The 14,770-nt window shown below is 38.2% G+C and overlaps 1 protein-coding gene across 1 annotated transcript in view; it reads right to left on the bottom strand.

The window, feature by feature from the left end:
- Positions 1-14,770, bottom strand: part of EFHB (EF-hand domain family member B) — a 33,082-nt gene that overhangs the window by 9,488 nt on the left and 8,824 nt on the right. The window contains 7 exon segments of the mRNA XM_026649342.1: positions 1,330-1,511; positions 2,121-2,339; positions 4,123-4,330; positions 8,764-8,918; positions 11,253-11,320; positions 13,859-13,942; positions 14,537-14,711. Of these exon segments, the coding sequence (XP_026505127.1) occupies positions 1,330-1,511; positions 2,121-2,339; positions 4,123-4,330; positions 8,764-8,918; positions 11,253-11,320; positions 13,859-13,942; positions 14,537-14,711 (1,091 nt within the window).

Raw genomic sequence — 14,770 nt, 5'->3', positions numbered from 1 at the left:
TAGCAACAGACTTATATACCTGCTTATGTGCTTTGTTGAACTGGAGCCTTAATGAAGAATGTTGAATAATTACCTTCTTTATGCTATTGGTCTAATAAGAAATGTGAAAAGTACATATTTTTCATTGGACAGTGTATGACTGTAAAGGAAGTTGGCATTTCTTCAAGAACCATATGATTAAGATTAAGGGATTTTAGTGTACGTGGTCCCAGATTAGTTTAAACTGATATGAAAAGATAAATTACATCATTCATATTTTTTTCCTGATGGATCCTCAAGTCACAGAGTTAAGGTTATTTTATCTCTATATTTGGCATGGGTATGACCACTGCTGGAATACTGTGTCCAGTTCTGGTGCCCACAATTCAAGAAGGATGTTGATAAATTGGAAAGGGTTCAGAAAAAAGCGATGGGAATGATTAAAAAGCCTGTGTTACAGCAATAGACTCCAGGAGTTCCATCTATTTAGCTTAACAAAGAGAAGGTTAAGGGGCGACTTGATTGTAATCTACAAATACCTACATGGGGAACAAATATTTAATAATGGGCTCTTCAGTTTAGCAGAGAAAGGCATAACACGATCCAACGGCTGGAAATTGAAGCTAGACAAATTCAGACTCGAAGTAAGGGGTAAATTTTTAACAGTCAGAGTAATTAATCATTGGAACACTTTCCCAAGGATCATAGTGGTTTCTCCATCACAGAAATTTTTGAAATCAAGACTGGATGTTTTTCTAAAATATATGCTCTAGGAATAATTTTCAGGAAGTTCTGTGGCCCGGGTTACACACAGGGTCAGACTAGATGATCACAATTGACCCTTCTGGCCTTGGAATCTATGAAAGGCTGTATGGATGCCTTAGCAGTGCATTTCTTTGCCTTCACATGTTTGGATCTCTTAAGATTAACTTTAAGTTCTGAATTTTCTGGGTTCATAATGCTTGTTTTTGTAATAATTAAAACATTCTTATAATTTTTTCATCCTTAAATTATTGGTATGTACTATTAATAAAGATATCAGTTTAACCTAATTTTCTGTCTGCTAATATTAATATTGGGCACTTGTAAAATGCCAAATATTTCATCCACAGATCTCAGTGCTTTACAAATCATTATTAACCCCATTTTACAGATAGCAAAACTTTGGTACAGAAAGGTTACATGACTTGCCAAATTACACAATAAGTCAATCATAAATCTGGGAATTTAACCCAGGTTTTTTGACTTTCGGTGTGGTGCCCTATCTGCTTCACCACTTAACCTCCCAGACCCATTCTGCAGGTGTACCAGAGGTATCTGGAGAAAATCTTCAGAAGCAAGGTACAGTACCTCTGACTTTGGTCTTGTCTTAAAAAAATCTTTTTCATACACTCCTTTCTGGCTGAAGACAGATGGACATAATAATGCATAAGCATTGGCTTCATCACCATAATTAGTTCTGTCACTGATGCGGCGAACACGAGGGGCAGGAATATCTGAACGAATGGTTGGAACGCCGTATAATGGGTAACCTGTGGAGAAGTAATCAATACATAACATAAAGAAATGAAAGAACTATGCTTGCAGCAGTAGCTTACAAAGAAATAGCAGCTGTGTCATATAGTATTCCCCCAAACTAGGGAAGGGTGAACTACTTTGGATAAAATAAGAACTGACCTGAAATTCTGCCTGAAACTCAAGTCAAATCTTTTTTTATGGGGTTTTAAAAAAAAGAGATTTAATTTTCTTCCCACCCAGTTTTTACATGCTTCTACACTTCATAGTTTCAGCTACAACCAGAAGCATAAGTATTTAAATACTGTAAGGAAGGTTATTTGTTGCTTTATTTCCAACCAAGACAAAAACAGGATTTTATTAGAAATATCATAAAAAAAAACTCAGTCTCCTGAGACTTCCAGTATAACTTCTAGATCAAAGAGTTTTGATTAACATCCAAACTTTTGGGTTCTTATCCAAAATGAACCTCCAAACCTTAATCTTAAGCATATGAATCAAATTTGGTTTAATACTGTTAGATAAATTAAATTTAGGTAGTGGGCTATCCTATGTAATTAGCACATTTGCCAATACTTTCTAAAATTGCTTCTGATTTTGTCTTCACTAGCATTCACTGTACTTACAAGTTGCAGGGAGACTTCCTACAGTTGCATTGTACTGGGAAGAAGTTGTGCGATAATCAGCAAATACACGATCTGTTGGTCTTGTAAGAGTTTTTGGTGTCTTTTCTGAGGTTCCAGGTTCCTTTGGTACAAGATCTTCATCTTTTAACAGTGATCCATCGTTTGTTTTGATTTCTGCATCTTCAGGTAGGGAAGGCTCAGAACCATCTGGCTTTTTCCCTATAAAATGTGAAGGTTATAAAATAGCCAAAATTATTAGATGCCCACAACATAGTAAGTATTTTAAGTAGTAAAAACAGTGACTTAACCCTACATTATTATTGAGTAGAAAAGATTTAATATATAGATTACACATTTTCAAATGGTTCTGAGAGATTTTTAATCTCTCCTGCTTTATGGGATACATTTGCATAGCAAAATAAACTTCACAAAAGAAAAAGCCCTACTGTTCTGACTGAGATTTGCACCTGATAGGCTCTAATATTAACCCAACTTTAAAAAGTACTTATGATAAAATCAGAATCCCTGGACTTTTACAATCTCCAGTGGATCACTTCAAGGAAAAATAAAAACAAAACTTTCTCCAAGGATTTCTCCAGATTGCAAAGAGAGAAATCTTTGGTGCAATCCGCTTAAATAGTAAAGTGCACATATATGAAAAAGGAAAAAACAACAACCATTACTTCTCACGTCTGACAGATTAAAATTCAGTTATTGTAATTTACCTTGATACCGCACAATGAGGCAGTGGTGGTCATGGAACTATTCTCTTCTGTAGAGGTTCTTATACTGCATTTATCATTATAATTTCTGAGCACCATCCAACAGAGCATTAAGCAACATGACTACACATTTGTCACATATTATTTGTTCTCTCATGTTGGTTATGGCTCCCTGATTCTTTGCTCCAGCACAGCTTAGAGCAGTGGTTCTCAACCAGGGGTACGTGTACACCTGGGGGTACACAGAGGTCTTCGGGGGTACATCAACTCATCTAGATATTTGTTTTACAACAGGCTACATAAAAAGCACTAGCAAAGTCAATACAAACTAAAATTTCGTACAGACAATGACTTGTTTATACTGCTCTATATACTATACACTAAAATGTAAGTACAATATTTATATTCCAATTGACTTATTTTATAACTATATGGAAAAAATGAGAAAGTGAGCAATTTTTCAGTAATACTGTGGCTGTGACACTTTTGTATTTTATGTATGATGTTGTAAACAAATAGTTTTTAAGTGAGATGAAACTTGGGGGTACGCAAGACAAATCAGACTCATGGAAGTGGTATAGTAGTCTGGAAAGGTTGAGAGCGACAGGCTTAGAGCAATCTGAGGGCTGTACAGAACACATGCCATATGAGGTCAGCTGAAGTGCATTGTATAGGACACTCTGACTGCTTCCACACCACCACTTTCTTTCTGTCCCTGTGTTGACTGGAGACATCAAAGCGGAAGATGATGAGCCATCTACACTGTATGATGCCAACTGGGGAACTCCCAAGTAGGCGCTTGTGGGTAGTTTGTGCTCTTTTTACTCTGCTCAGGTAATATAAAGGGAGCAGAATGGACTGGAGAATCTAATATCTAAAGGACACATTGCCAGGTATCATAATTTCAAAAAATTGTATCAAGAGCTCAATGTTCAAATGGAAACATTACAGATGAATCTAGGTTTTTGCTAGCAAATGCAAACTTTTAAAAATTTTCTCTAGTCATTTCTTTTTTGTTTTCCAATCGAACCCCCTTCCCAAACTCTAGCAAATGGGCTTGGTAATTCCCAGTGGGGAATCCATTCATCCAGCACACAGATCAGAGGAGCCTCTTTGTAGCCATGCTCCACAATGTACTGGGGGCCTGGAAGCACTTGCATGGGCTTCCAATTTCTACGCCTCCTGTTTAGTACGTGTTCTGCTTCAGCCAGGGCCTTTTCCAGTGGCTGAGGAACAGACAGGATTATCCTGTAAGTGCTTTCTAGTACTAAATCACATACCTTTTGTAATTATGTTTTTTTCAAATTCTTCAATAGACATTTTGTCTTTCCAGTTAAGAAAGTTTACAAACTCCAGATAGTCAATCAGACCATCTTTATCCAAATCACAGTAATCAAATAAAGCATCCAGCAGTTCCTCATCTAGATCGAGATTTAGCTGAAAACATGACTTCCTCAGTTCTTCTTTGTCTATCTTCCCATCACCGTTCTGTGACAAATAACACACAACAGTTATCATCACAAACACTGCATCAGAGGTGTTCAAACTATGGCCCATGGTCCGGATACAGACAATAGGTCATAAATATGTAGCCAATCATATCATTTAAGAATATTCAAATTGCAGAATCTTGGACTCATAGACATGTATGATTCGGGAGGGACCACAAGAGGTGATCATGTTGAGCCCCCTGCGCTGAGGTAGGACTGATAAAAACTTAGACCATCCAAGATAAGTGTTTGTCCAACCTGTTCTTAAAAACCTCCAATGATGGGGATTCCACAACTTCCCGTGGAAACCTATACCAGACCTAACTACCCTCAAAGTTAGTTTTTCCTAATATCGAACTTAAATCTTCCTTGCTGCAGATTAAGCCCATTATTTCTTGTCCTACCAGTGGACATGGAAAACAATCAATCACCGTCCTCTTTATAACAGCCCTTAACATATTTGAAGACTGTCATCAGGTCCCCTCTCAGTCTTCTTTTCCTCAGACTAAACATGCCGAATTTTTTTAACCTATCTTTATAGGTCAGGTTTCCTAAGCCTTTTACCATTTTTGTTCTTTTCCTCTCAACTCTCTCTAATTTATCCACATCATTCCCAAAGACAGAATCCAAAAATCCAGAGTAGTTTGGGAACTCACAACCTGAATTCACAAGCATCAATGAAATAACTTTTTACTTAGATAATAAGGTAACTTGAAATTAAGAGCTAATGTCAAAGTAACAGTGTATTGTGACAAGATGACAGTCTGTCAATCCGGAGTGAACACTATAGTTAAGGTTCCACAGGGAATTCCAATGTAACTCCCATGTTTTTTCTCTCTCTTGGACCTGAAATTTTTCAAGCTCAGTCTCTGAAGAAGTAAAATTTGGAGAAAAGTCTGAAGAAAATCATTCAAACACTTTTGAATTATGAAAGACTGACAAAAATATACTTATATAGCTTTTAAAAAGTTAAGATTACTTCTGCTCACTGATTTCCTTTGCTTGCTGATATCTTAAAAACAATGGAACAACAAAATTTCAAATCTGGCATGTAGCTAGTCCTTCATGAAGAACAATCACTTAGCTAAGCTTGAAAACAAATATATTAAAATATTTATGTGGTTGAGAAATTGCTTCTGAATATGTCCATGGGCATCTGCTAAGACATGTCACAGTTTCCAGTAAAACCTTCCAGTTACAAACTGCCTAGTGGCCCAGGCAAGGAGTGGAGCTGTTTTCAGGCTGTTGTGATAATTTGGATATAGGGGAACTGCAGTTGTGTCAGTGAAATACGCAGCAAAGAGCCTTAACATCAGGAAGTGGAGAAAATCATAGCTTCACAAAATATCATAGATCCTATGATTTTAGAGTTACACCAGTGGGGGTAGAAGCAAACTGTAATTGGGGGTGCGGGAGATGGAAGGACAGGAGGGGCAGAGAGGGGAGGTACTGAGACTTGGTGCGGGGCCTGGGGATTCCTACTTTCTCCAGGGCCTATTCCATCCCTCCGGATCCTGCTCTTTACTCCTCGGCCCAAACCCGGGCCCACCAGTCCTGTTTTTACCTCTGCTCCCCCTCCCAAGCATGCACAAGTTTACGCACCAGCAGAGCCACCATAATATTTCCATTGCAGGGGAGCTAGCCCCTCCTGCCACACCCTAGTTCTGCCGCCTGCACCACTCTACAAATTTTGTTCAATTCTACAATACTATATAGCTCTCCTTTCTGCACACACCCATTCACCAAACTACTCTGCCCCTCCCAATACTATTAGTTGTGAATGGTTGTTGCAGTAGTTAGGTGTGCTGGCAGATGGTAGTTTGGGAAAGCAATTGCTGGAAGGCTGGTATCCTTAGCTGAGACAGAGTGTGATGCATGGCTAGAAAGGGTTAAACATCCTGCAAAATAAATAGCCCTCAAAAGACATGTGGGGAGATGATGTTTGTGTTTTTGTGTATTTACACATATACACCTCTACCTCGATATAACGCTGTCCTCGGGAGCCAAAAAATCTTACCACGTTATAGGTGAAATCGCGTTATACTGAACTCGCTTTGATCCACCGGAGTGCGCAGCCCCGCCCCCCCCCGGAGCACTGCTTTACCGCATTATATCCGAATTCGTGTTATATCGGGTTGCGTTATGTCGAGGTAGAGGTGTATGAGTAGAGTCAACAATGAAATCAACAGTCCCTGTCTATGGTGTATTCTGATAGTTCAGAGATCAAAAGAACATACTAGCATTTAAATGAATTGTAAACATGGGATATCTCTGTATTCATCTCTCTTTGAAATGTACTGTGAATGGTGAAGGAACAAGCAAATTGCCTTATGTTAATTCGTATAGCTAAGTACTGGTGATGGACCTCCTTCAAAGTCATCCTAACTACCTTTTGTTCCCGGAGGAAATTCCAGCTTGTCAAAGAGAACATAAAATTGTAAAAAAGATCCTTGGGTCCTGATTCTGTCATCTCAGACCTGCTTAAGCTTCATCGGGGGAAGTTTGAGTTGCAAGACTGATGTCCCAGCTATGCTGGTATGCCCTGAATATGATATTTGGACATTGGACTATAACCTATGAACTATTTCTGAAAGAACTCTTTGCAACTATAAAGCTCACCATCTCTGCTATGAATCTGAACCTCAATGAATTGAACGCATGTCTGTATGTATAATGATCTTTTAACCATACTCTCTCTCTCTCTCTTTTGTTTTTTAATAAATATTAGTTTAGTTAATAAGCATTGGCTGTAGCGTGTATTTGTGTAAGATCTGAAATATTCAATAACCTGGGAGGTAGTGTGTCCGATCCTTTGGGATTGGTAGAACCTTTTCTTTTATATGATGAAATAAGATTTTCAGGAATCTTCATCTTATTTGATTTAGGTACCTGGATGGAGGCCTGAGGCTGGATCACTTTAAGGGAACTGTGTTGTTTGGACTTCTGAGTAACAAGTGAGGCAATAAAGAAGTTGTTTTATGCTGGCTTGGTAAATCTAAGTATTGGAATATCCACCAGCTTTTTGGGGATTGTCTGCCACATTCTTTGCAGTTCGCCCTAATTGAGTGACCTCATCTGGCCCCCACTGGGCCCCCTGTCACACAGAGTTATGGCTGTGGTATGTGATTTGTGGTGTATGGTAGTTTTGTTAGTAGTAAGGTGTGTACCTGTGGGTGCAGGAGCGGAGAGTAGGTACTGTTAGGTGACTTAACTTTTCATTTCCTCACTCTCGTGGTTGTGTGTAAGGTATGTTATATGTGCAGCAACCGTAATTAAGTTTGTGTGTATTCATTTTTTCTGTTGTTTTTTTTTCCAAGTCGAAAGTAGAGGTAGATTAGGTACTTTGCTTGGGAGTGAGGGACATTGGGTGTTGGTAGAAGCATAGCTGATGCTGGTGAAGTGGAGGCAATGTTGCCCAGTGGATATAGCACTGGACTGAGACGTAGGAGACCTAGGTTTTATTCCTGGCGCTACCACTGGCCTACTGCAACACCTTGGCAAGTCACTTTGCTGCTCTATGCCTCTGTTTCTCCAACTTTCAAATAGGAATAATGATCCTTACCTCATTTGTAAAGCGCTTTGAGATCTATTGACAAAAAGTGATATAGGAATTATTATTATCATCCTTTTTAGATTTTCTGTCTATAAAATCTTCATGTCCTCAGCTGCATGTGAAATATTATGTCAGCAGCTGCATATAAAACCTTCTCCACTGTAGAATAAAATCTGCCAGAAAAGTGTAGCTGTTGCCAGAGATGTGTCCTATGCAGAAGATATTATGTTAAAAATAAAGATGATTTTGCCAATGCATAAGATTTTATATGTTAGCTGCCTGAAGTTTTTCTTTATGACGAATAATGACAAAAATTGTTGATCCTCAAAAATTATTTTAAACTACCCATTGTGTAAGATTTACTGAAAATTCAGCTTTCTAGTATGTTTGTGCGTTAAATAATATTATTTTAAAGATACATAATAACAAAAAAGTGAGATTTCCCCAGATAAATTACAGACAGAGCCAATTTCAAACAGATTCTATTCAAAACGTCTGAAAAGAAACAAAATCAAAATTACACAGAAAATTCAAAGGGCATAAAACTAATATGAAAGCTTCACACAGAAAGATCACCTACAAGTACAGAAAAACAGAAATGTATGCTCTATTTTAATCCTGTTTCAGAATGCAACATCAATTTTAGAGTTGCAACCAACACTTCATGCCATGCCACACCATTGTCTATAGAGTGCATAGTAGAAAGGTTTGTCTGTCATGTTGTCCTATCATATTTTCAACTTATATTTAATTCTTTTATTACTATTCTATATACACTCATGCACATATCTATAACCTTGGAAAGTTAATATATATCACACACATATTATGCACACAAATTATGTGTATGTAAATTTGTATTCTCTCAGAACACTGACCTTGTCGTAATGCCTGAATGCTTCTAGTAATGTGTCAAAATTGTGGTAGTTAGCTTTCTTCAAATTCTGTCGAATTGCAGTGAAGACAGCTCTCTCTCTGTCTTTACCACGGAGGAACTCACTCGGAACCCTATTGTGAAGAAGATCACCAACTCCTACAAAATAAATAAACTCCTGTTTAGTTACACATTTACAGTAAGCTAAAATTTTCAAAAATTGATTCTAATTTTGGGGGCCTCTGCTGAGGTATGCTCAACTTGAGACTCCAAGGACCTGGCTTTCAGAGTTGTTGAGCACCAACTACTCTGTTTGACTCATATAATTGCAAATGGGAAGATAGCTGGCCTTCAAGATGCTCTCCTTATTTACATGTGGTCCATGCCATGAAAAGGTTTGTATATTCCTCAACTAGACTCTCACAACTCTATCCAGAACCTCCAAAAACACCTAAAAAAGAGATGAGCATTACACGATGTACTGAAAGTTAATAGATTCAGGATAAGTTGCACAAATGGGGAACATGAATTGCCAGGGTCAAGGGACATCTACTATGGATGCCCTATCTCCAGCCCATTCTGTTCCAAAGGGGCATATTTTTAATAACTATGGAAAATTGAACACAGTATGCCAGGTGAGGATGTACCATTAATTTCTATAATGGCATCATGATATTTTCTGTATTATTCTCCATCCCATTCCTTAGGCATCCTAGCATTTGTTTGCTTTCTTGACCACTGCTGAACATTGAGCAGAGGTCTTCAATGAGCTGTCCACAGATATACTCAAATTATTTTCCTAATTTGATAGAGAAATTTAGAATCCATTATAATGTATGAGTTGTTCAAATTATCCCTTCAAATATCCATTACTTTCCATTTGCCAAGACTGAATTTCATCTGCTATTGTGTTGCTCTGTAATTTAGCTTGTTTAGGTCCCTTGGAAGTTCCTGACAATACAAACACACTACAAACACTTATGCACTTGACTTCAAGGGACTACTCAAGGTAGTAAAGTTAAACTTGTGATTAAGTGTTTGGAAAACTGGGGCCAATATTCTCTGGCCTCGACTATTCTAAATAATTCTGTGTAATTTGAAAATGTTGCCACCTCAATGCTCGCCTCCTATTCCAGATCATTAATAAATATATTAAAACAACACCAGTTTTAGTATGGAATTTTGAAGCACCTTGCTGTTAACTTTTTGCCATGATAAAAATTGTTTTCTCTCTCTTGGCCATTTTCTGATCCATGACAATACCTTGTCCCTCACACCATGAGGGACTTTACCAAAGGCCGTTTGAAAATCCAAATAAATTATGTTAATAAAACAGTGAAAAAAGGGAGAACTGGTTAACATGTTCAAAGAATTCTAATACATTAGTGAGGCACAATTTTCTGTTGCAGAAGCTGCACTCTCCTTTGCTCCCCACTTCTTTTCCTTCCTTCCACTCTATCACATCATGATCTTCTTCGCATTTTATAATTCTATTTTAAATTATCATTTCAACCAATTAGCAGGTACAGAAGTAAAACTTATAGGTCTGTAAACTGTTGAATAATCTCTAGCACCCCTTTAAATTATAGATACGACATTTGCTACCCTCCAGTTCTCCAGCAGAGTAGCTGCTTTTAATGAGAGTCCATATTTTTGCTAGAGTGCGCATATTTTTGCTAGCAGCTCAGAAACTCATTCTTTATTTTCTTCAGAACTCTTAGATGTATACCATCTGGGGCTTGTTGCTTTCAATTTATCTATCTCATCCAGCACCTCTTATTTTGACCCCTCAATTACTAATACTACCTCATTTTTATGACCAGAAAAAAAAAGCATGTCCAAGGTAGGAATCTCCCCTACATTTTCTGGGGTGGAGACTGATGAACAGAAATACATTAGTTTTTAGCAGTGTTCTTGTTTTTCTTAATCGCTTCCTTAATTGCTCCAAAGGATCCACCAATTCTTTTGCTAGCTGCCTGTCTCTGGTACATTTAAAGAATGTCTTGATGTTTGTTTCACACATTCAGCTATTTTCTTGTCAAATTCCTCCTAATTTCCTTCTGACATATAACTTGCTGTAGCTTATACTCCTTTTTGTTGGTTTCACTTGGGCTGGATTTCCATTTTCTGAAGGATGTCTATTTGTGTTGAGCAACCTTTTGAACCTTGTCATTTAGCCATACCTTCTGGTTTACTGGTTTCCTTTCTGCTTCCCTTTTGTTTAGACTGAGGTATGCATGCTTTCTGAGACTATTATTGTTAATTTAAGTAGCATCCACCTCAAATCTAAGGATTCACGTCTGACTCTAGGGCCTTTTTTATTAATGCCTGAAATCCCTTTCTAAAATTTAGTGTCACTAAGCCTTTCTCATGGTAGTTTTTTAACTGTGTAAAAGCACTTAGAAAATCACTGCATTACAAAGCTTGTAGTCATCACTTCAAAATAATCCTACTAACTAAATATGATTTTAAACAGGCCACTGGTATATTTACCGAACTCATCAGGACGAAGAAACATTCCAAATGTATGGTCTGGTGGAACGTTCATAGTTTCTGCTATGCTGTCAATGAGAAGAAGTGTGCTAGTTAAGTGTGTTATGCATGCTACATTCTAACTGTGAAAAATTAACCTATCATCTCTCTACCCATACTATAACCAAAGAATAAAGAAAGCTCCACTCAGCAGACTTCACCTGAAACTTGTTCACTGGTACTTTTTATATGAATCAAAGCTGACACTATTGATGATTCCTTTCTTTTACAAACCCTTTTTTAGTGTAAAATACCAACTGTCAAAAAAAAAATACTGTATAACAGACTTTTAATGTCTTTGAATTTGATGTTTATATTTTCTGAGGGAAAAAATCTTGTGACCCAAACAAGTTATTTTTCTATTTATCGGACAAAAGAAATGCGAGTGAAAAGTCTTTTTAGTATATCTGTCAAATAACACTTTATATCTATGCTGAATCTGATCTCTAGTCAAAATAACACCTACAATTAAACAATTATTAACTAGAGAAAGGATATTCATCACGTGACAGATTAAGATTTTCAAAAGTTTTCTGATTTTTGCAATTCTGTACCTACAACAACAGAAGTCAAGGCAACATCCATCTGGAAAATTTGACCCTATTTTATTAACTAAAACCAACATTTATCAATGATACTAAATATTTATTTGTTTAGGATTTTTTAACATAAATAGCTGCTTCAACATATTCCTAAAAAATGTAAAAACAAATCAATATTCTTCTTTAACTCTTAGTTTAATAGCTATATATTTACCATATGAACCACAAATCTCCATCATAAACAAGAAAGGCATCTATGTTCCCCTTCCACACAGGGGAGCACAATAATCAACAGCCCCAAGGTATTTGATGTGTAGCTATTTGGCTGCATCCTCACCCTCTCACCTTTTCTGCATTAGTGGTGGAATGTGGGTAGGGTAAGAGGAGGGTCTACAAAAACAAGTGGAGACTGAGAATTCCTGGTGCCAACCCTGCAAAACCCCAGGCAGCTGCATGGAGAGTCTTTACACTCCTTCAGGGCACTCCAGAAATAACAACACAGCTGGCTCCTGGCCATGCTGCCATTAGCTGAATGTTCAAGCAATCCATTCTGTAACCCCTACAATGGGGCTTGGAGAGCTTAAAGGTAGTTAATGGTACTTCAAGCAGCATCAACTCAGTGGATTCTAATCCCTGGTAGAGGAGAATACGCTGCTAAACAATTTGCCCTCAACTCCTCCATTTCCTGGCCACACAACCTTTTCCCATGCAGACAGTCTGCTGGGTTTTCTATGGAGGGAAAATGGGAATATTGGTGATCAAACAGATCATCAAAACTAGTGTCAGTGGAGGTACTAACAAACAGTTAACTCACCTTCCCATCCCTGTCTCTACAGACTAGGAATGTCAGTTCCCTCAAACTTTGGAAGCTCAGGCAAGGCTGCAGAAGCCAGACATGTCAGACACCACCACACATAGGAAGTGGCACACACTAATCTGCAATACATTTATTTTTAAGATACACATTTAGGCCCCAATTCAGCAAAACACTTAAGCCTATGTTTAAAGTTAAGTGCATGTTTTAGGGCCTTAATTTCTCAAATCAGGGCCTGAATCAGGGCCTACATTTCTTAAAAAGAGGGATGGTAAATTTCTGTAGAGCAGTGGTTCTCAAACTAGGGCCACCGCTTGTTCAGGGAAAGCCACTGGCGTGCCAGGCCAGTTTGTTTACCTGCTGCATCCGCAGGTTCAGCCGATCGCGGCTCCCACTGGCCGTGGTTCGCCGCTCCAGGCCAATGGGGGCTGCAGGAAGTGGTACGGGCCGAGGGACATGCTGGCCTCTCTTCCTGAAGCCCCCATTGGCCTGGAGCGGCGAACCGCAGCCACTGGGAGCCACAATTGGCCGAACCTGTGGACGCAGCCGGTAAACAAACCAGCCCGGCCCGCCAGGTTCTTTCCTGGAACAAGCGGCAGCCCTAGTTTGAAAACCACTGCTGTAGAGCATTGTTCTAATGTGCTCCAAATTAGATGGATTTAGGCCTTTTTAGATTAATATTGTACATATTCTATACAGAAAAAAGAGGAAGTGCTTTTTGCAGGTACTGACACCTATTTACTTTTTCAATTCAGTGAAAAATCATTGATCATTTAAAAAGTGAAATTCACCCTTCTCTCCTCTTCCTCCCATGTACAAATCCCAATTAACCTGGCTTTTTGTGGAGAATTTTGGGATTTGGGAAGGCATGGAATCCAGCTCCAAACCTATCGACAGGCGGCAAGGCTGCAATTCAGCCCCCCAACGACCATTATTAAAGTCTAATGGGTTAAATAAAAGCTGCTTTCCCATAAATGCAAATCTTTTAGCCCCATCCTAGGTCCTCCACCAATAACTCCTCTCCATACCGGTTTCTTTAGGGCTGGTGAAAAGCCCCCATCTCCAGTATATAGGAGTGCAGTGGCACCCATGCCCAGCCACACCACCAGTTTTCCCTAGCCCCACAATGAGGCAATATAGGGCTTAAGAATACTGAGGGCCTTGCACAGAGTCTGGATAATTCCATCCTTGGAAAATATTTCTTCACTTACGGATCAAGGACTTTTCCAAGCTGAGGCTGAAATTTTTCCTTGAAATCATCACTTCTTTTGGACACTATTTTTGCTGCTTTCTTTCTACAAAATTGGAAAACAATTGTCAGATATGGTTGCTAAATGATGGCATTATAATTTAAAGGAAATAGAAATAAGAAATAAGAAAGCACTCCACAACCTACAACCTTCCTATTTTGAAAACAAAGATGTATTTGGTTTGTATTTAGAAACCTAATTTTAATGTATATTTTCATAGTACTTTTAAACTTTTAAAATATGTTAACATTTAGAATTAATTTGCAAATGGGAGAGCAGCAGGGGCATCCATACCATGTCTCATTTGCCCTTCCAAAATCCCACACTGGCATAAATCTGTTATTTGTGCACCTAAGTGAAAATCTTTCTCCACAGGTTACAAAACAAAAGCATAGCAGCTCAGCATCTTCTACTCATCATACTAGTTAGTGAAGACACCAGGGTCACAGAACCATCCCCTCCACAAAAGAGTAGAAGCCTATGTATGGGTAGGCACAATTTCTTAGCTATAATGAATTTCCAGGAAAAAAATAAAGGAATTTTGCATGTGATTCATTGCAGATGTAAAACTACATTCAATCATAAAGGCCTGGCTTGGCAAATCAGGCCCCCAATCTATTACTATCCATTCTAACTTACAATTGGAGATTGTAAAGCCAGCGTAAAGATTTGGATACATTTCGTCCATCATTAAAGTGAGGTGTTTCTTTTCCATAAACATGATATTTGTTGAATGTTGATGGCTCATATTTCCTGTTTATTGCTTCCCCTGTGGAAGCAAATGTTTTCCTTTACTCTGTGTGAAATACATTGACTGGGAAAATATACTGGAATAAATACCTTACCTCCTGCAATTCTATGAAGAAACAACAA

The sequence above is a fragment of the Terrapene carolina genome, unplaced genomic scaffold (assembly GCF_002925995.2).
Source record: "Terrapene carolina triunguis isolate 2854851 unplaced genomic scaffold, T_m_triunguis-2.0 Scaffold84, whole genome shotgun sequence".
Lineage (NCBI taxonomy): Eukaryota > Metazoa > Chordata > Testudines > Emydidae > Terrapene > Terrapene triunguis.
Note: the sequence above shows the minus strand (reverse complement) of the source record. Positions and strands in the feature narration are given on the sequence as shown.